The 23198-nt window shown below is 41.1% G+C and overlaps 1 protein-coding gene across 1 annotated transcript; it reads left to right on the plus strand.

The window, feature by feature from the left end:
* Nucleotides 1–2093: 2093 nt before the first annotated feature.
* Nucleotides 2094–21990, plus strand: LOC129818872 (UV excision repair protein RAD23 homolog B-like). The gene is made up of 10 exons (XM_055875160.1): nt 2094–2277; nt 3313–3394; nt 3730–3809; nt 11434–11624; nt 12536–12591; nt 12863–12990; nt 16270–16408; nt 16762–16889; nt 17501–17680; nt 21112–21990. Exons 1-10 carry the CDS (start codon nt 2212–2214, stop codon nt 21223–21225), a joined length of 1164 nt encoding a protein of 387 aa, XP_055731135.1. The 5' UTR covers nt 2094–2211; the 3' UTR covers nt 21226–21990.
* Nucleotides 21991–23198: the final 1208 nt, after the last annotated feature.

The following is a 23198-nucleotide window of genomic DNA, read 5'->3' on the forward strand; positions in this document are numbered from 1 at the left end:
CGTCATAACCTGTAGCCTATTAATAGGCCTATTTGGGAGGTGCATAAGGAAGGTAGATCTGGATACAGGAACGAGGGTAGCGCAGCCTAAAAGTTACAACTTTTAAAAACGTATATTAATATAGTGCAATAATGAAACTAGAATGGTTTTTAAAAAATCAGAGAAAATAGCACCGTTAAATCAGCTTAAAATCAAAGTCACGAACAGCTGGGAAATGATGATTGATGCGCCGATGATGATAATCTGCTTCTGTGATGCACTGCTACCAATGAATGAATGAATGGATGGATGGATGGATGGATGGATGGATGGATGGATGGATGAAAACTACATTTCTCAGGTCTCGTGTACGTCACACTCGCATCCCGAGTTGACAAATGCCTAATCGTCTTTTTGTGTAAAGGTTTGTTTATGGTTAGCGCTGAAAAGGCAAAAGCATAATGGTGATGGACAGCCTCTGATGACAGCTAATGGCAGAAGTGGATTTGTTGTTTGAGTCTTATGGAGCGTTCAGTAGAGTTGATGGAAGTGAGTTGAAGACTGACTGGAAAATTGAGAAAAAGGGATAAAGTTGCAAATAAAGATGAGCCTCGGTCTAATCCCACTGGGAAAGAACTGGTTGCATCAACGTTGTCTCCACGTCATTTGAACAAACAAGTTCAATGTGATGACGTTGAATCAACATAGAAACTGATTGGATTTGCAAAAAGTCATCAATGCAAGGGAAAGTCTTATTTTCACCCAACTTCTAACCTAAATCCAGTGACTTCGTACTTTTTTTGGGGTCACGTTGAATTAACTTTATATGGCAACTGAACCAGATGTAAATCATAACTAGACAATGAACTGACATCTGTGTCCAGTACTATGTTGCCTCATTCCTTGTTAGAGTTCGATTCATCGATAAGGATGCATTTTTGGGAGACCCAATTGCTGTTGCACAGATGGAGGACGCATTGGGAAAAGTGGAGTCGGCCAGCATTACCAGTAGTGTTATGGTGTTGATTTATTTTTTCATAAGAACAAAAGGAAAGTGCATTGTGGCTGGGGAAATTATGGGAGTATGAAGTGGAAAGCTTTGACTTTCTGAGCAGGGCAACGGCAAAAAGGTGTCATCTCTGGCGTCTCGGTGGAAATTGAGGCTCAATGTCATAATCACCACGTACCAGGTCCGGGAGTAGTGGAGGCACGTCGCTTGAACTTTATGGTGGATGGAAGGAAGAAGGAAAACCTACCCGTGTTATTGCTATTTGATGAAGAGTTTCTCCCGAAACATGAAAAGCTGGGGTATATGAGATACGCAGTGAAAGCTTTTTTAAACATGCCGTTGCAATGTCGTAATTACAAAAAGTTTGCCGACGTGGCAGGTGTGTGCAGACGGAATAAATATGTTGTTGAAGAGTCAGTGGATACACGATGATGCAATTGTGGTGGGAACCACGTTCCCGAGTTTAGTAGGGCCCTGTAAGTGTGAAGGAGGTCGAAATAGCAAGAATCAGGGCTGTCCAGCAGGTCTCCTATGTGGAGGAAGTGCAATTTTGGGCGGCAGGTAGCCTAGTGGTAAGAGCATTGGGCCAGTAACCGAAAGGTACCTGGATTGAATCCCAGAGCTGACAAGGCAGCCCCTGAACAAGGCAGTTCCCCGCTAGGCCGTCATTGTAAATAAGAATTTGTTCTTAACTGACTTGCCTAGTTAAATAAAGGTTAAAAAAAATGTCAGCCTGCAGAACATCTTGTTAATCCAGAAATACAGACAGTGAAGAAGGTAGATTTCATTGCGCAGGTGATAAACTGTACTGGCCAAACAAATAAGAAATCAAAGAAACTGGATATAATTGTGAATGTGGCTAAAATGTTTAATGGATATCCAGGTCTTCACAACCAACATTTTGCAGGGAATACGGTCAGATGATCTTCCCTCACCTCAGACCCCAGAGCCTGTAGGGCTCTGCGTATACATTTTAATCTGAATAAAGGAGTACATAGATTTTTGTGTATGTTCGATTTTTTTCTTCACCCTTTCCCTATTTCCCCGTGATTTTTCTGCATTAAAGTTCGCCAGTTTTCACCCCACACAGTAGGTGGCGGCATAATACCAGAGCAGCAGCCTGTGACGAGCTAGCGAAAATAGCATCAAATCTAACTACACCTTCGGAAAGAGTACGGGGTGAAACAAGTTAAGAAACCTAAGCTAAATTGCTCGCCGCCAAAATGCAGATAACACTGAAAACTCTCCAACAGCAGACATTTAAAATCGACATAGACGCAGAGGAGACGGTGAGTTGAAACCATGCATTTGTTGAAGGGGTGGAGTACTTCGTCTAACTTACCGTTGCGTTGGCTAACAAGCTAAGCTAACTTGCATTCTTAGCTAGTTTGACATGGCTGGCTAACGTTAGCAAAGCAACTTCAACATGTTTAAGTCCCCAGTCAAGTAACTAGATAACGTTGGTAAGTTTCTTAGTAACGTTACTTAACAAAGTAGGTTGTTCGTTACTGCAAATACACCTATTAGGATTTTATGTTGGCAAAAACTGGTAGTGGTAGTGTACACGGTAGCTGACTAATGCTAGCATTAGCTGGTTAAGTGTTGGTAGTTAGCTATCTAATTGTCTCAAGTTTCTCAACCTCAACTAATTGTTAGCTAACTAGCAATGGCTAATTCAATAACTTTTGCCATGGATAGCCACAATGCGCCTTAACGATATATATTTATTCAAAACGACAACTTTCGAGTTTAGCGTAGTTAGCTAACTAGCTAGCAATGTATTCTAACGTTAGCTAGCTAGTTAGCTAAACAGCTGCTGCCTCACGTGTTTTATGAAGCAGTTGGAAAGTTTATTAGCTAACCTAGCTAAATGTAGATAATCCAGATAATTGATCCATATAACGTTACTGTAGCGATCTAACTACGTTTGACACCCCCGTAACTAACTAGATATTGTTGGCATTTGATTGTTATTAGCGAGGCGAATGTTAGCGAACGTCGTTATCTAACGTTAGTGCAGAGACATCTCCTCAGCCCGAGTCATTGACCGTGGCCTATTGGCGTGACCCAGAATTCTGAGAAGTTGTCAATCACAAACTGTTTTTATTTTAGACAGGGTGTAGATAGTTGCCAAGTATTAGTATTATAAGACCTCTTTCAGAGAACTCAGGCACCAGACTTTGAATGTTTAATTGGTTTCTTAGCGATCTCTTTTAGCCTAAACATCAGCCATTTAACCAGTAAACTGAGACATATCATATGCTTCTCGCAATGGACTTCGTTCTCTTTATGATTTTTGTCTGTCGTCTTCTCTCTCTTTACAGGTAAAAACCTTAAAGGAAAAAATTGAGAATGAGAAGGGAAAAGATGGTTTTCCGGTTGCTGGACAGAAGTTGATATATGCAGGTACAGTTTCAGTCTTTTATTCCCCTGCTCTCTGTTTTGGCAGTTTGAGGACGGATAGAAATGCTAAAGTCGTTGAGCTGTCACAATATAATTGCATGTCTGTGTTGGCTTGTCCTGTGGCATCTCAATGTTTTCATGTAATTATGTTACGGGAATGCCGATTGCAGCAATAGTGTTCAATCTGTCTATGTGGCATGTTAATGTTTCTTCACCACTATGAATTAACCTTATAGGTGATGGGGATAGGTTTCTGGCAATTTCCATGGCAAAGAATGTCAGGGTTATTGTGAAATTGTCGGTTGATAAATTAATATCTTCATGTTTGTTGCTTGAAGGGAAAATCCTAAATGATGACACAGCCCTCAAGGAGTATAAGATTGATGAGAAGAACTTTGTGGTCGTCATGGTGGCAAAGGTAAGGGATTAGAAATGTTGTGATTTGTCCATGAAATGAAATGCCCTTCATTGGGGTGGAGACCTCTGAATACATAACATAGGCTTCACTATTTTCAAATCCATCATAAACATGACACACACACACACACACACACACACACACACACACACACACTGTGACAACCACTTATAATGGCAGATGGACTTAATTAACTTTACATGTCATTGGACGTGTGTGTAGCTTGACTGTGTGTGTTCACCTTGAAGCAATATTTTCCCAGACCTGTCACATGCACCTCAATATCACTAAGAAGACAGAATGCAGATTAAGTCCCACTGTGCGGAGTGGATTGCAATCTGTTACATCTCCGCTCCCTATGCTCACAGGTGCAGCAACAGTTCATGTAATGGAGTGTCTCACCGCGGAGCTACAATATGTGCCTTCTGCACAGTTTGAATGTCTATAGTGATAATTGACAAGAGGTTGTGGCCTTGAAATATTCCTGTGTATGGGATGGTAGAATCTTCTAATATTTTTAAAGCTACAGTATGCTTATCTTTCTATATTTTCTTTGTTCAAAAGCTCCAAGTCGGTAGTGGTCATCCAATGTGATTCAACAGTAACAATATTGTGCCTCCAGCCTACCTGAATCGCTTGTATTCGATTTCCCTGTCAGGTCGGTTTTTCCCACCAGATTTAACGCTGTGCGTAATGAATGACGGGTTTCCGCCACAAGTTCATTGACTGAGACAGGTGGAAGATCTAAATTGCATACTCCTAGCGTCGTCTCCTTCTCAAAACCCATTGGATGAAAAAGTCAGAGGTCCCGCCCCTCTGACCTTCTCCACCAATGGGTTTTGAGAAGGAGACGACACAAGGAGGAGTAAGCTATTGAGAATCTCTGAAACTGAAGAGAAATGGGACGTCTATGTCCACACTTCGCTAGTGGAGATATATGGCAAATATGGGGAGAGAGTGACATGTCCCTATAACCCAAAGTAACCTGGAACTTTGTAGAGCCAACAGGCAAAAAAGGGAAAACAAAAGAGCCTGGGCCAAGACGAGAGTGAACCTCGGATTTGTGCTAACAAACTGGAAAGGGCTAGCTCCATTGCTAAGGGATTCAAAACCGACCAAGATATTTTTCTCCTGAAACAGTAAGACATAGTTAGCTTGCTAATATATAATTCTAGATATAAAGTAATATGTCACTTTTGCTATTTAGTTGTAAATATGTATGTAAGTGTTATAGCTACTATGGATGACTTGTTTTCAAGCCACATTGGCAGCTAGCTAGTTTAACTAGCTACGTTGTTTGCTAGTTGATTGCGCCATTGGTTTGTTTCATTTGTATAAAATGTTGCTTTACTATTTAGTTGTAATAAGCTATGACTATATGCACCTTTGACCTTGTTATTTCTGTGGTCTGAAAGCCACCCATCTGATTAGCTAGCTAGCTTCTTCGCACTACTGTACTGGCACGGAATAGCCATGATCATTATTTGACAACAAAGCTCTAGATAGAAAATATCGTTGAACCAACACTTTGCTGCATTTTCAGTTATGAAAGGGATCAATCGACATCAACGCCTACCAAAAGTTGTCTTTCCAGCGCCATCATTGTTGATTATTGCTGCAGACTCAGATCATTAAGCAGAAACTTTAGCAAGGACAACAGTATTTCCCCTATCTGGCCAAGATTTGACCTAATAATACAGTGGACATCTTCTAGTGCTAGGTATCTACACTGAACAAAAATACAAATGCAACATGACACGCTTTCAAAGATTTTACGGAGTTACAGTTCAAATAAGGAAATCAGTCAATTGAAATAAATTCATTAGACCCTAATCTATGGATTCCACATCTCTGGGAATACAGGTATGCATCTGTTGGTCACATACAGTTCCTTCGGAAAGTATTTGGATCCCATGACTTTTTCCACATTTTGTTACGTTATAGCCTTATTCTAAAGTAACTAAAAAATAAATAATCCTCAGCTATACCCCATAGTGAGAAAGCGAAAAACAGGTTTTGAATTTTTAGCAAATGTATTAAAGAAATACCTTATTTACATAACTATTCAGACCCTTTGCTATGAGACTCGAAATTGAGTTCAGGTGCATCCTGTTTCCACTGATCATCCTTTAGATGTTTTTAAAACTTGATTGGAGTCCACCTATGGTAAATTCAATTGACTGAGCTTGATTTGGAAAGGCACACAACTGTCTGTAAAAGGCACAACAGCACGCTTGGAGTTGGCCAAAAGGCACCTAAAGGACTCTCAGACCATGATAAATTAGATTATCTGGTCTGATAAAGCCAAGATTGAACTCTGGCCTAAATGCCAAGCGTCACGTCTGGAGGAAACTGGCATCATCCCTACGGTGAAGTATGGTGATGTTTTTCAGCGGCAGGGACTGAGGGACTGGGACACTAGTCAGGATCGAGGGAAAGATGAATATAGCAAAGTACAGAGATCCTTGACAAAAACTCTCAGACCACGCTTCCCATCCAACCTGACATCTTGAGAGGATCTGCAGAGAAGAATGGGAGAAACTCCCCAAATACAGGTGTGCCAGGCTTGTACCGTCATACCCAAGATAACTCAAGGCTGCAGTCGCTGCCAAGGTGCTTCACAAAGTACCCTGTAAAGGGTCTGAATACTTATGTAAATTTCAGTTTTTAGTTTTATAAATTAGCAAAAAGGTCAGCCTGTTTTTGCTTTGTCATTTTGGGGTATTGTGTGTGTGTGTGTGTGTATATATTGAGGGAACTTTAATTAAAAAAAAAAAAAAAATCAATTGTAGAATAAAGCTGTAACGTAACAAAATGTGGAAAGTCAAGGGGTCTGAAAACATTCTGAAGACACTGTATACCTTAACAGGTAGGGGTATGGATCAGAAAACCAGTCAGTATCTGGTGTGACCACCATTTGCCTCATGCATTGCGACACATCTCCTTCACATAGAGTTGATCAGGCTGTTGATTGTGGCCTGTGGAATGTTGTCTCACTCCTCTTCAATGGCTGTGCGAAGTTTCTGGATGTTGGCGGGAATTGGAACACGCTGTCGTACATGTTCATCCAGAGCATCCCAAACATGCTCAATTGTTGACTTGTCTGAGTATGCAGGCCATGGAACTGGGACATTTTCTGCATCCAGAAATTGTGTATAGGTCCTTGCTACATGGGGCTGTGCATTATCATGCTGAAACATGAGGTGGATGAATGGCACGACAATGGGCCTCAGGTTCTCATAACTGAATCTCTGCATTCAAATTGCCAAAGATTAAAATGCATTTGCGAGTGCGACACCCTAGGCTGGTAGGGAGTGAGGGACATTAAGCGCTTAGAATTTTAAACGTTTTGTTTTAAATCATTAGTCTATAAATTGCGCATGTAGGCTATGACTTAGAATTCAATACAAATTAAACAAATTCCTTATTAGGCTCAGTCAACAGTGCCTTTTTGAATTCATTTTTAGAAACATGAGTTTGGCCAGTTTATGGCTTCAGGCTCATGCGATGGTGCCTGGAGAGCAGGCCAGCAGCGGAGAATATCCTCTCCGTGCTTGCAGAGCCACTGGGGATGCTAAACACACTTTTGGCCACTCTTGTCACTCAGGGCAGGGATGCATTTTATTATTATAATATACATCTATAGGTAGGTTTTTAGGCAAAATAACCCAATCAAAACGGAAAACTCCTTAAGTTGGAATATGCGCTACATTGACAATTTAGCTACCTATCTTGTTCCTTCCTTTTATTATGTAGACCATCATGCTTTCAGCAGACTGTCTTTTTCAGATTCCATTGATTCTTTAGTTGTGGACATTACATCACCGCACTCCCGCTCTTGGTCCTCATCTTTTTAAGTCACCTTGATTTTTGCACCTGTGTGTTTTTAGTTTCTTTATGAAAATAAACTACAAATGCATGCTGGGCTTAGCATTCCCTGAGCTCATGAAGTGAGCGCTATTTGAGTGGTCGAGAAGGCCGACCTTCCGGCCTTTGGGAGTCTCGCTCGGCGCTCCAGTCAAAGTGGGCACGTTCTGCTCCTCACTCCTCTCACCTACTCTGACTCCTACCGTCTAACCGCTAGTAGCCTTGAAACACAGCATTTATTAGCAGTTCAGCACATCGGCATTTCTCGCACTGTTACACAAAATCAAGATCAACCTTTAGCATCGTAGACATTGATTGTCTGTAACCAAACTGACGACAAACTCTGTTGGCAGATGGTTGTTCTAGCTAGCCACATGCTAACCTGAGTGCTACTAATAGCAGCAGTAAATTCCAATAATGGCTAACAAACATTGGCTACCATCAATGTTCCATCCCAGGGACTGCCACGCAGAAGAAATATCAGCTTGCACGAGATTGAACTTCATTCAACTTTCTAGAGTTTTCCCCGTTAAAACCTTTAACGTTTCCCTTTACTGTGGGAATTGTGATCGAATCAACGTAATATTAGCTACTTTCAATGCAACGTAACAAAACAAACTATGCAAGACTTAGTTTTGCAGACTAACTATGCAAGAGATTTTGTTGTAGGCATAATGCATCGGAGTAGGATTCTATTGCATTGACAGGCACCACTCAAGCCCGTACTCTACACAGACCGACGCACCATAACCAATCAGCGCTGCAGTATGCCTACAGTACCAGTCAAAAGTTTGGACACACCTACTCATTTAAGTTTTTTTTTTGTTTGTTTGTTTTTTTCTACATTGTAGAATTATAGTGAAGACATCACAACTATGAAATAACACACATGGAATCATGTAGTAACCAAAAAAGTGATAAACGAATCAAAATATATTTGAGATTCTTCAAAGTAACCAGCCTTTGCCTTGATGCGCTTTGCACGCTCTTGGCATTCTCCCAACCAGCTTCATGAAGTAGTTACCTGGAATGCATTTCAATTGACAGGTGTCCCTTAAGTTAATTTGTGGAATTTCTTTCTTTCCTTAATGCGTTTGAGCCATTCAGTTGTGTTGCGACAAGGTAGGGGCGGTATACAGAAGATAGCCCTATTTGGTAAAAGACCAAGTCCATATTATGGCAAGAAAAGCTCAAGTAAGCAAAGAGAAATGATAGTATCATTATTTTAAGACATGGTCAGTCAATAACAAAAATGTCCAGAACTTTTGAACGTTTCTTCAAGTGCAGTTGCAAAAACCATCAAGCACTATGATAACTGGCTCTCATGAGGACCGCCATAGGAAAGGAAGACCCAGAGTTACCTCTGCTGCAGAGGATGAGTTCATTAGTTAACTGAACCTCAGATTCCAGCCAAATAAATGCTTCACAGAGTTCAAGTACCAGACACATCTCAACATCAACTGTTCAGATGAGACTGTGAGGATCAGGCCTTCATGGTCGAATTGCTGCGAAGAAACCACTACAGAAGGACAACAATAAGAAGCTGGCCGAGAAACACAAGCAATTTACATTAGGCCGATGGAAATCTGTCAGTTGGTCTGATGAGTCCAAATTTTGGGTTCCACCGCCGTGTCTTTGTGAGACGCAGAGTATGTGAACGGATGATCTCCTGTCGGGTTTATTTTGAATTCAAGGCACACTTAACCAGCATGTCTACCACAGCATTCTGCAGCGATGCGCCATCCCATGTGGTTTGCGCTATCATTTGTTTTTCAACAGGACAATGACCCAACACACCTTCAGGCTGTGTAAGGGCTATTTGACTAAGATATGGAGTGCTGCATCAGATGATCTGGCCTCCAAAAACACCTGACTTCTATCCGTTTGGGATGAGTTGGTAAAAATAAAGAACTAATGAGTAGGTGTCAACTTGGTACACCTACTCATTAGTTCTTTATTTTTACTATTTTCTACATTGTAGAACAGCGAAGACGTCAAACCTAAACATAACTGTTATTTCAGTAACCATTAAAAAAAAAATGTTTTTAATGGTTAAACAAATCTAAATATATTTTATATTTTGAGATACTTCAAAGTAGCCACCCGTTGCCTTGACAGCTTTGCACACTTTTGGCATTCTCTCAACCAGGTTCACCTGGAATGGTTTACATGAGTAGATGCTTTTGTTTTGAGATCAAAGCAGAGTTACATGTAGCGATGAGCACATTTTTTACATTTGTTCATATCCAGTTTGTGCTAGGCAGACCTGAAATCTGCTCAGTGAGGGGAAAAATTGAGGGAACATTGGCTACCATTGATATCCTGCAAGTTATATCGGCCAATAAAGATCAGGCAGTTCAGCAAAAATAAGGACCTTGAAAATTAACAATGACATCCGATTAGGATATTTTGACCATTCATTTCTGCAAAATATGTAGTATTCTGATGATTTGAGTTATTGTAGCTAGCGTATTCCATCCCCGAACACCATGCCAGAACTGTGTGAGTGGGCCAGTTCATTTTGCATGGCCCGGTGCACTTAGATAGCAGGCTTTGTTTTTATCATCTACCAATAACATGACAACTCTTTGGGCCCTTTAGTACCTTCTTAGCCGATTCACATCCATCACCGACGCCACCCGCCATGTCGCTGTAACACCGATGGTGTCAGTGGACTTGGAGCCTACATTGACTATGGGCACAGAACCGGTTACAGCTTCATGGCGAATACACTCTTCCACTGTCGGTAGCCAGTGTAATCGTTCGGGACAAAGTGAGGCCCTCATATGACTGAAGCACGCGGGGTTCCCCTGACCCAGTAAGACTTTCTTCCCCTCTTGACCAAACATGCATGCCGGTAAACAGTGCGTTGCCGCCCCCACCAGGCCGTTCCTCTCTCAATGTCAAAGCCACAGTGTATTGTTGGTATATTACTTTTTGATACATGTATTTTTGTAACTTTTTTTTTTTCAAATCAACATTTGCATAAATAACTTTAAAAATGGTTTTGATTGTCATCAATCCACGATGATAGATTTGTGGAAATATATTGTGCAACCTGTTCTTTTAAATCTTCAGATGGAAAAATGTTACTCATCGAAATGAGCAGCCTGGGAGTTGAGGGGCAATTCTGCCACTTTTCAGCCTCCGTATTCATCTCTGCACCAAACTAGTGTCTACAAATGTGGAAACGGAGCCTTTCTATGATCTGTAGTTAAAAACATATATAAATAAAAGGTCCTAAAAAAAATCTGATATCACAGGGTAGGATTAAAGTTTTAAACTGTGATTTACCATAACCTACAACGCGGAGAGTTTCTAGCCGGAGAGTATTTCGTATTTTCTTGCTCCCCACTTCACCGTGCAAATCCGTTTGAACTTTTGATGTCATAGAACCTTCTAACTTTATACTTTTTCTACAATGTAGAAATGTGCCGTTTTCACATGTAGAGACTGGTATTGTGCTGGAGATAATTTTCATTAGTTAAAGTGGTGGAATTGCCTTTTTTAAAGATGGCTTGCTATTTTGTTTGCTACCACAAAGTGAAGTGATAGTGGCCTACAATGGTAATTATTACTGCCAATAGGTATTCAATGTGTCCATGTCTGTAGCCTAAATCAGATCACATGCTTCTTACCTGACAAGCTATGTTACTAAAATAATTGTTACTGTATCACCTATAGGCCTATGTTTTTAAGTTAAATATGCTGTTAAGTTCAACTTTGAGCACTGGACATTCCCTTTTTCTCTATGTAGCCTAAAGCAGCCCCAGCAGCTGCCCAGCCTTCCGGTGCTACCACGACCACCACCTCCATCACTACAGTCCCCACAGTACCCGCTGCTGCCTTGTCAGGCTCAGATAACCCACCTGAGGAGGGCAAACCAGAGGACAAACCAGCTGAGGAGAGGCCCTCCAACACCTCAGCCCCAGCATCAACTCCAACCAGGTAGGGCTGGGTCGGCAGTCAATGGCTCTCAAATTGCAAACCTATTCCGTATACACTGAGTGTACGAAACGGATGAACTCTTTTCATGAGACTGTCCAGGGGAAAACTATGATCCCATATTGATGTCACTGGTTAAATCCACTTGAATCGGTGTAGATCAAGGGGAGGAGACATGTTAAATCATTATTTTTAAGCATTGACTCAATTGAGACATGGATTGTGCATGTGTGCCATTGAGGATGAATAGGCAAGACAAAAGATTGAAGTGCCTTTGAACGGGTAGTAAGTGCCTGGCGTTTGAATGTGTCAAGAACTGCAACGCAGCTGGGTTTTTCATGCTCAATTTTCTGTGTGTCAAGAATGGTCCACTAACAAAAGGATGTTCCAGCCAACTTGACACAATTGTGGGAAGCATTTGAGTCAACAGCGTCCCTGTGGATGTCTTTCGACACCTTGCCCAGACAAATGGAGGCTGTTCTGAGGACTAAAGGGGGTGCAAGTGAATATTGGGAAGGTGCCCCTAATGTTTTGTTCACAGGCACTGGTCTTGTTCCCTATATAGTTCACTCTTTGACCAGAGCCCTACTGCCTATAGTGCACCCCCCCCCCCCCCCCCCCCCCCCTAAATGATTGAACTACACACAGGAAGTAGGGTACCATTTGGGATGTGGCCACTGTTAGATTTGGCCTGGGTCATTAATAGAAAGCTGTTGTTTCCAGGGTCATGTTCCACAGTAGACACATGCAAAAACCGTTAACTGAGATTGCATTCTCATTGGAAATGGGGATGTTTTAGGTTTCGCTAGTGTCGGTTATAGTATAATTATCTCCTCATGGTTGTATTTTATGAGAACAGATTACGGTAAAAATGGAACAGTACTTGCATCAGCTTTGTACTCCTTCTCTTTCAGTTCGTCTGGTCTCTTGGCCAATGTGAACATGTTCGAGGAGGCAACTTCTGCTTTAGGTAAATGGTCCTCCTGATATGAGTTAACCCAATTTTGTGAATTGATTATAATCTGAAGGCATACTTTCTCTTTTGTAGTTAGGTCTATAGCCATGTCTTAATATTGTCTTCCCTGTAGAAATATATATAGGGCTATTCCATTCACTTTTGGATCGATCTCTCAATCTGTTTTCATTAGGCTATGTTTATCCTAGTGAATGTCTTCTGAAGTGTTCACGTCTCCCGGATCAAAATGGCATCTGATTGGTTGGTTGTTCTCCCTGCTCCTCAGTGACAGGCCAATCGTATGAGAACATGGTGACCGAGATGATGCTGATGGGCTATGAGAGGGAGCAGGTGGTGGCATCACTCCGAGCCAGCTTCAACAACCCAGATAGAGCTGTGGAGTACCTGCTTACAGTAAGTACCTCCCATCACTCCATCCACTTCTCCAGTCTGACACCCCTTTTTTTTAAATTCTGAATGGTTTAGTCTAAAAGTGATATAATATGACAGTGACCACGTTTTCATGCGCACAGTATGCCGGTTAGTAGCTCATATTCCACTTAAGGTATTGTTTGGGATGAGCTGATTACGTTCACCTTTTGTTATCCCACTCACGAGTATCCCTGTATCCATTAATAAACAGAATATTCATAATTTTAAGTTAATATGGGTTAAATGGACTAGTAACTGAAATATAGACACTGACTGTAGGGCTATAACCTTGTGGCATAATATACAGTGCATTCAGAAAGTATTCAGACCCCTTCACTTTTTCCCGCATTAAGTTACAGCCTTATTCTTAAATAGATGAAATAAAAAAATATCTAAACACAATACCCCATAATGACAAAGCAAAACAGGTTTTAGATGCGTTTATTTTTAATGAATGTATTAAAAAAAAGATTTGCAAAAGTATTCAGACCCTTTGCTATGAGACTTGAAATTGAGCTCAGGTGCATCCTGTTTCCATTGATTATCCTTGGTGTTTCTACAACTTGATTGGAGTCCCACCTGTGGTAAATTCAATTGATTGGACATCCCTATCTATATAAGGTCCCTCAGTTGACAGTGCATATCAGAGCAAAAACTGTGCGGTCGAAGGAATTATCCATAGAGCTCTGAGACAGGTTTGTGTCAGATCTGGGGAAGTGTACCAAAAAAATTCTGTAGCGTTGAAGGTCCCAAAAAACACAGTGGCCTCCATCATTCTTAACTTCTCTGGGGCAGTAGCCAGGGAAAATACAGCGAGCCATATTCAAATAACATGATATAAAAATCAAACTTTCATTAAATCACACATGTCAGATACCAAATTAAAGCCACACTTGTTGTGAATCCAGCCAACATGTCAGATTTCAAAAAAGCTTTTCGGAGAAAGCATACGATACTATTATCTGATGATAGCACATCAGTAAACAACAGAGTAGCATATTTCAACACTGCAAGCACGACACAACGCGGAAATAAAATATAAATCTTGCCTTACCTTTGACGAAATTATTTTGTTGGCACTCCAATATATCCCATAAACATCACAAATGGTCCTTTTGTTCCATTAATTCCGTCGATATATATCCAAAATGTCTATTTGGACCGTTTCATCCAGAAAAACACAGCTTCCAACTTTCGCCAAGTCACTACAAAATATATCAAGAGTTACATGTAAATTTACCAAAACAATTCAAACTACTTTTGTCATACAACGTTAGGTATTTTTTAAACGTTAATAATCGATCAATTTGAAGACGGGATGATCTGTGTTCAATACAAAACGAAACCAAACTGACGCAACTTTTTTCATAAAGTGATTCTCTCCAAAATTTACTTCATGTGACCCTCATTCACGATAGCCCTACTTCTTCAGTACACAAAGGAATAACCTCAACCAATTTCCAAGGATTGGTGACATCCAGTGGAAGCGGTAGCAACTGCAAGCAAGTCCATTAGAAATCTGGTGTCTCTGAAAAAAACTAATTGAAAAGACAGTGACATCAAAAAAATACAAATTCTGAATGGTTTGTCCTCAGGGTTTTGCCTGCTACATAAGTTCTGTCATTCTCACAGACATGATTCAAACAGTTTTAGAAACTTCAGAGTGTTTTCTATCCAAATCTACTAACAATGTGCATATCTTATATTCTGGGGATGAGTAGCAAGCAGTTGAATTTTGGCATGCTATTTTTCCCGAAAGTGAAAAAGCTGCCCCCTGCCCTCGAAGTGAAATGAAAAGTTTGGGACCACCAAGACTCTTAGAGCTGGCGGCAGGCCCATAAAGGACTCTCAGACCATTCTTTGGCCTGAATGCCATGCGTCACGTCTGGAGGAAACCTGGCACCATCCCTACGGTGAAGCATGGTGGTGGCAGCATCATGCTGTGGGGTTGTTTTTCAGCGGTAGGGACTGGGAGACTAGTCAGGATCGAAGGAAAGATGAACGGAGAAAAGACCAGAGATCCTTGAGAACCTGCTCCACAGTGCTCAGACTGGCGGCGACGGTTCACCTTCCAACTGGAGAGACGTGAAAATAGCTGTGCAGCGACGCTCCCCATCCAACCTGACAGAGCTTGAAAGGATCTGCAGAGAAGAATGGGAGAAACTCTCCAAATACAGGTGTGCCAAGCTTGTAGCGTCATACCCAAGAAGGCTGTAATCGCTGCCAAAGGTGCTGCAACAAAGTTCTGAGTAAAGGGTCTGATTTATATATGTAAATGTGATATTTCAGTTATTTTTTTTCATCATGTCTCCCCGAAAATGTGAATGCTAGTGTAATGTTGTCTTTGACACTTATGCAAGCAGACGGTAAGAACCACATAAAATATGCACCCAGACGAACTGAAGTCTTACCAGAAACGTGTTTCATTGTTTTCTCAGCTTTTCATTTCCTTAAAATCGGTCAAACTGTTAACTTTTGGACATTTTGCACAGGACCAATCTCTCCACTGTTTTGGAGTTATTGCATTTTGTCCCTGGTCCCTAAAAGACAAATTCAGCAGTGTTTAACTAGATTACTAATGCATTCATTCTGTCAATGTAAGACATTCTGGTGAGCACTACTTTATTTAGTCTTATGGGGCAAACATTTATGACAGAAGCTGCATGTATCTAACGATTGGCTAGTTGACAAACAAATGGCCTACCAAATGTCAGAAATAATAATATGGCCTACAAAGTGTCGGACATTATAAGCAGGAAGTTGTCTACATTTTTGGTGAAAGTAGGCTTTACGGTCCTGTTCGGAGTATCAGCAAAATACAATATGGAGTTATGGTGGATCGAACTGCGCAGGTAGCCTACTTTTTTTGAAATGATTTGTTTGAGAATCGGATGAGAACATCACACAACACCAACGATATACAAACCTGAGCCTGCGCAGACTGCAATTAAACAGTAAACGGGATAGGATGTTTACATGCCACAGATCGGCGTGTCTTTTCCGGGTTTCTCATAACCGGGATACAAGATTTTTTGGCGTTATTGTAAACGGGATATGGTGTTTGTCAACTCAAATGCATAACAGTTGAGTATTCCGAATAATAAAGGCATGTTAACATTGTCATTGACTCAATATCCCGTGTTTTTTTTTTGTGCTCTGACGGTTTTCATCCATGTGTTCCTTAGAGCTGGGATGATGGAGCTAGATTCCTCCACCCTGTCTGTCAGCTCTAATGTTGTATCTCCTGTGGTTGTTCTTCAGGGGATCCCAGCTGGGGAGGAGGGCCATGTGAGTGCTGACCCAGTGGTGCCCCCTGTGGGTGGAGGAACTCCAGCTCTGAACACAGGCAGTATGACCACCCCAGCCAGCACAGGCTCCCTAGCCAGCGCTGCAACAGGAGGTGTGTGCCTGCTTCTCCACTATGCATGCACATGTGTAACAACCCTTCTGTATGCAGTGGACACAGAAAAAGCATTTGACGTCTTTCTAGTCTTTTCCTTTGAATAATAAAGAGATGCCCTATGTGCTGCATCAATTGTTCTATGCCATAAACGGTTTGGCATACTGGAGTTTAGAACACTGGTGTGCTGCTGTGTGGAAGGAGAACGTGGAACTTTGTGAACAAAAACATACAAAATGGACCTGTAGAAATAGAACATGGAAATACAACTGTGTGGATTGGAAATAGAACAGTGCCATTGTCCTTCTATGGTGTGACCTCCTATCCCCTCTCTCCCACTCCTGTGTTTGCAGCCAACCCTCTGGGGTTCCTGGTTAACCAGCCTCAGTTCCTCCAGATGAGACAGATCATCCAGCAGAACCCCTCTCTGCTCCCTGCCTTACTACAGCAGATAGGGAGGGAGAACCCCCAGCTTCTGCAAGTATGGACAACACACTCACACAAACACCTCGGTTTACACTCTGTCTCCGATGTACTCCCGAAATCTCTGGCCTCTTGACGATAGACAATTATTCCACGATTTTGTAGTTGAACTGGCTACAATGAGCAGTGAAATTGATGGAATTCTAGTCCTTCTGCCAAATACATTTGTCTGTGTCATTTAGCTCCCCAGTCATCTCATGCATATTGAAGGGATGAGATCAGAGCCTGAAGGCATAGCAGCAGACCCCTGCTGTGATACTGTTGTGTGTCCCAAATGGTTCCCTATTGCCTTTCTATAGTGCACTACTGTTGACTAGAGCCCGATGGGAACTCTGGTCAAAAGTAATGCACTATAAAGGTAATAAGGTGCCATTTGGGAAGCAGAATGTGTTCAGCCTCAAACCAACCTCTGGTCAGCTGTAATGTTGTAGGTATCAAAGGTTCTTGGAACCACTGGGGCCTGGACTGGTGCGTTGACCAAATCGAAAACATCCGATTAATTTGTAATAATAATAACGTTCTAATAAGAAAGGCCTGTTTTCTGTTGTGAACTGTTTTTCTAAAGTGTGCCCTAAAGAACGCAATCCTGTTTGTCTTTTTCCCTTTCAGCAAATCAGCAGCCACCAAGAGCAGTTCATCCAGATGCTGAACGAGCCAGCTCAGGAGGGGGGTCAGGGAGGAGGAGGAGGAGGAGGTGGAGGAAGTGTTGGAGTCGGGGTCGGTGGGGAGGCTGGAAGTGGCATGAACTATATTCAGGTCACACCCCAGGAGAAGGAGGCCATTGAGAGGGTAAGAAAGGAGGGAATCTCACAAGCCAAGATGACTGTCGATAAGTGGCTACAGTTGAAAATTCGCTAGTTAGCTAAATCAGGCACATTTACAGATAATAATAATTTTTAAAAAAATTAAAAAAGTAAATTGAGTAAACATAGATTCTCCAGTACTTTTGTATTCATTTTAGCCAATAGTTCTGAAAGTAGTGCTCATGAGCCAAGTGGTCACCAACAATGGTGTACTACGTCACATATACCGTATACAGTGCATTCGGAAAGTTATCAGACCCCCTTCCGTTTTTCCACATTTTGTTATGTTATACAGCCTTGTTCTAAAATTGATTTAAATAAAATGTTTTCCCTCAATCTACACACTACCCCATAATGACAAAGGGAAAACAGGTTTTTAGAAAATGCTTTATATTTATTCAAACGGAAAAAACGGAAACCTTATTTGCACAAGTATTCAGACCCTTTGCTATGAGACTCGATATTGAGCTCAGATGCATCATATTTCCATTGATCATCCTTGAAGTTTCTACAACTTGATTGGAGCACCTGTGATAAATTCAATCAATTGGACATGATTTGGAATGGCAGACACCTGTCTATATAAGGTCCCACAGTTGACAGTGCATGTCAGAGCAAAAACCAAGCCATGAGGTCGAAGGAATTGTCCGTAAAGCTCCGAGACAAGAATGTGTCGAGGCACGGATCTGGGGAAGGGTACCATTTTTTTTTTTTTTGCAGGGTTGAAGGTCCCCAAGAACACAGTGTCCTCCATCATTCTAAATGGAAGAAGTTTGGAACCACCAAGACTTTTCCTATAGCTGGCCAAACTGAGCAATCGGGGGAGAAGGGCCTTGGTCAGGCAGGTGACAAACAACTCGATGGTCACTGACAGAGCTCCAGAGTTCCTCTGTGGAGATGGGAGAACCTTCCAGAAGGACAACCATCTCTGCAGCACTCCACCAATCAGGCCTTTATGGTAGAGTGGCCAGACGGAAGCCACTCTTTGGTAAATGGCACATGACGGCCCGCTTGGAGTTTGTCAAAAGGCCCCTAAAGGACTCACACCATGAGAAACAAGATTTTCTGGTCTGATGAAACCAAGATTGAGTTCTTTAGCCTCAGTGCCAAGCATTACGTCTGGAGGAAACCAGGCACCATCCCTGCGGTGAAGCATGTTGGTGGCAGCATCCTGCTGTGGGGATGTTTTTCAGTGGCAGGGATTGAGAGACTAGTCAGGATCAAATGAAGAAGCAAAGTACAGAGAAATCCTTGGTGAAAACCTGCTCCAGAGCGCTCAGGACCTCCAGAATGGGGTGAAGCTTCACCTTCCAACAGGACAACAAACTCTAAGCACACAGTCAAGACAACGCAGGAGTGGCTTTGGTAAAAGTCTCTGAATGTCCTTGAGTGGACCAGCCAGAGGCTGGACTTGAGCCCGATCGAACATCTCTGGGGAGACCTGAAAATAGCTGTACAGCGACGCTCCCCATCCAACCTGACCATGCTTGAAAAGATCTGCTCGCAAGAATGGGAGAAACTCCTCAACTAATGGTGTGCCAAGCTTGTAGCTTCATACCAAGAAGACTCGGGGCTGTAATTGCTACCAAAGGTGCTTCAGCAAAGTACCTAGTAAAGAGTCTGAATACTTATCTAAATAATTTCATTTTTTTTATTCATAAATTTGCAAACATAAAAAAAAAAAGCTTTGGTTATGGAGTATTTTAGAATTAGTCTAACAAAATGTGGGAGAAGTCAAGGGGAATACTTTCTGAAAGCACTGTATCAATTTAGAACAGGATTATGTGTTGTGGATGCAATTTGAAAGGAATTGATAGACTGCTCGCTCGTGCACAGATTTAATACGATATTAGCGTGATGGGCTGTTTTTAACTCTGCAGCTGCAATAAAAAAAATCTTTACAATTAAATGTGGTGACCCCTGAAAGCCAGATGGAGATGGGTGTACTAGACGTGCATTCGGTCTTTATTACTGTAGCATAGACTACGCTGCAGCAAATGTAGGTCTACCTGTCAGAAGAAAAGTCTACGTGCATCGTGAACTGCGCTCCATAATGAGGCGGGCGATCTGTCACCACCCTGAACATTGATGATTCATCATGCAGAGGCCGTAGAGAAGACGGCCCGTGAACATTGCATATCATTTAACAGTTCCATTTCACGCCATGCTGTTCAAATAGATAACTTTATAAACTGCATGGTTGGAGCCCTGAATGCTGATTGGCTGACGGCCGTGGTATATCAGACTGTATACCGGGGGTATTACAAAACCCGTGGTTTACTGCTCTAAATACGTTGGTAACCAGTTTATAAAAGCAATAAGGCATCTTGGGGTTTGGTATATGGCTACGGGCTGTGTCCTGGCACGCCGCATTGCGTCGTGCTTAAGAACACCCCTTAACCGTTGGGGCGGCAGGTAGCCTAGTGGTTAGTGTTGTACTAGTAACCGAAAGGTTGCAAGATCGAATCCCTGAGCTGACAAGGTAAAAATCTGTAGTTCTACCCCTGAACAAGGCATTTAACCCACTGTTCCTAGTCTGTCATTGTAAATAAGAATTTGTTCTTAACGGACTTGCCTAGTTAAATAAATATACCACACCCACTCTGGCCTTATTTCTTAATTATAATTTACCGGTTTCTCAGTTATTTATTCCGGGAAAGGGGAGTGGTTTTGTGCGGTAAATCTCGGGAACCGGGTTCCCTCCAACCCTAATTGTAATTCATAATGTGCCATGGATTGTGTAAACAACAGTAATTGTTTGATGGCGGGTATGTGGGGTTGTGTTCCAAACAAAGCTACAAGTGTGCTTGCTCTAGTTCCTCAACGGCACAGCTTGGAGAGCTGACTCTATTTTGAGTCATAAAAGTGCATTGAAATTACGTAGGAACTGTGCACACTTTTTAGAGGTGTGTGGCCACTTGGAGACACCAGTTAGTTCTCTCACTCAAACCCTTGTATTTTGTCTGTTGCACCTACCCCACCTTTTCCAGGAATATTCTTATGTTACTGACTGTATCCAGAGTATTTTCAGATTTTATCAACAAATGCAGTGAAAATTACACAATGTAAATTGAACACAATCAACAGCGTAATGTTTGAATTCAGTCTTGTCAGGTGAACTGTTGTCCTCAGCTCGGGTCAAATTTTCCTATCATCTCAACTGTTTCCTTTCAATTGCTACTATGCTTGTGCATATGTATTTCTTTTGAAGAAAAAAAAATTCAATTTATCCCTACCCAGATTGGGTATAGAAACGTGTTGGTTTCAGACTGAATTGCTTTCAACTGAAGATGCATGTTTATGACATGAATGAATGCCTATTGATGGGAATAGAAATGTAATCTCGATCCTGTCATCTCTCTTCAGGAATGTTGTTTATGTAATTTCAATATTGACTTTGTCTGTTTTGTCTTACAGCTAAAAGCCCTAGGATTCCCTGAAGGACTTGTTATACAGGCCTACTTTGCCTGTGAGAAGAACGAGAACTTGGCCGCTAACTTCCTTTTACAACAGAATTTTGACGACGACTAAAAAGGGAGAGCCATGATAGTAATTTCGGTCTTTTTTTTTTTTCACTCTACTTTTTGATTGATCAATATTGGATAAGCATAAATAAAACATGGCCTTTGCATTTTCCCAAATTTTACTACAAATACATGATACCCTTTTTTTTGTGAAATAAAAGCTGTTACTCTGATCACCTTAATTGAGTAAAAGCTACTTGGTTCATCAGATATCACCTGTGTGCTACCCGTTTGTTGATTTTTTTAAAAATTTGGCTAAAGACCAACATGATTGTTTCTCATAAGGAAATTAATACTGGTTTAAAAGGTTGATCGCAGAATGTAGTTATAAGAGGAGTAGTTATACGAGTATGTGATTGGGCCACTTGTTATTGGATATTCATATACATCATTGTTCTTGTTTTGGTAGTGTTTTTCTTTGTCTCAATTGACCAGTATAGGGATCCCAGTACATAATAAAAACTGCAGTTTTTAAGTGATATTTTTAAACGAGCAACATTGTTATTTTGCCATTTTCATATTTTTGTTGTTAAACTTCCAACCAACTTAAAGCGACTTGCATGAGCTACAGCAGATTAAGAAAGGCAACTGTACAAATATGGGAAGTACTGATGTTTCATGCAGCCTGAAAATAGCAAAGTATCCTAGTTCTTTCGGACATCTAAAGGCATGTATATGACTTCCGTAGCTCATAGTAGCCTTGTGTTTACAGTTACTATCAACTTGATTTACTGTCATTTTTACAGAGAAATAAAACGTTTCAACAGAGTAATTTTGCCCAATTTTTTTTGTTTAGTCTTTTAAAGAGGGCAGGTGTAAGCAGCTCTTTTGACAGTTGACTCCATGAATAACACTAGGAAAAGAATATTGTTGCTCTTATTTGACGATACATTTGTGTCGGCGTCTCATATCGTGTGGAAGACTAGTAACGTATTTATTTATTCCTTCTCCAATTTGGTATGCAGTCATCTGAAAATGCCTACAAAAGGACGACATTTTAGATGATTGAGATGCGCCCATACGCCAATGACTTGTACACAATTTGTACAGTACCCGACCCCCCCCCACCTTCTCAAGCAGAAAACTGAGACCAGCAGGGGGCAGCATAGACTGCAACATACGCGTTGAAGGTTTCTTCCAAACTATTGAGGTGTGTGTTCAACATCAGGGTTGAGGTTAATTCACATTAAAGCCAGTCAATTCAAGAAGAAGCTACAATTCCAACTTCATTATTGTCAAATTTTATATTTTATATTCCTTCTAAATAAGAACCTATTCAAGTTTTCAATTTTTATTTTAAATTCAAATCACTTTCTGAATTGACTGTTTTTGTCTGACTCAATTACACTTTGTACATTATGGGAAAGTGTGGAGTTTGTCGTCATTGTGCATCTGTGCATAAGTTTCTAATTTACATTTCTTAACTAACTTTTTGACAATTATCTAGTGTTTTGTCTCGCTTGTTTGAGATGTTTTATTTATTGCCCTTTAAATTAGTAGTTCTCTCTCGGTCTCCACTCATTGAGAAACAGACCCTAAATGTCAGTTGAACATTTGTGTCACCCAGGTTTCCATCCAACCTTTTTTTATGCAAGTAAAGTAAAAATGTCAAAATATGCTAGACAAATGATAAATCAATGTTTGGTTGCTGTTTCACAAAACTAATCTTGCTCTTATCCATAAAAAGATCATGTAGTTAGCCTACCCTCATCTGCTAGCTGTTGGCTAGAGTGTAATGTGCCAAGACCGGAGTGGGCACATTTAGCTATATAAAGCAAATAATTTTTGGACAAAACCATCAGAGTTGACAATGCGATGGAAACCCATTTAACTTGTATTTTTTATTTGGTACATGATAATTTAACTGCAAAATACATCTTATGTGCACCACGTCATCATGCACAGACTTATCTGTAACAAGTCAACTTGATGGAAACATCTCTGGAAAATGTGCATATTGTTTTTATGCATATTTGCATG

The sequence above is a fragment of the Salvelinus fontinalis genome, chromosome 21 (genome assembly GCF_029448725.1).
Source record: "Salvelinus fontinalis isolate EN_2023a chromosome 21, ASM2944872v1, whole genome shotgun sequence".
NCBI lineage: Eukaryota > Metazoa > Chordata > Actinopteri > Salmoniformes > Salmonidae > Salvelinus > Salvelinus fontinalis.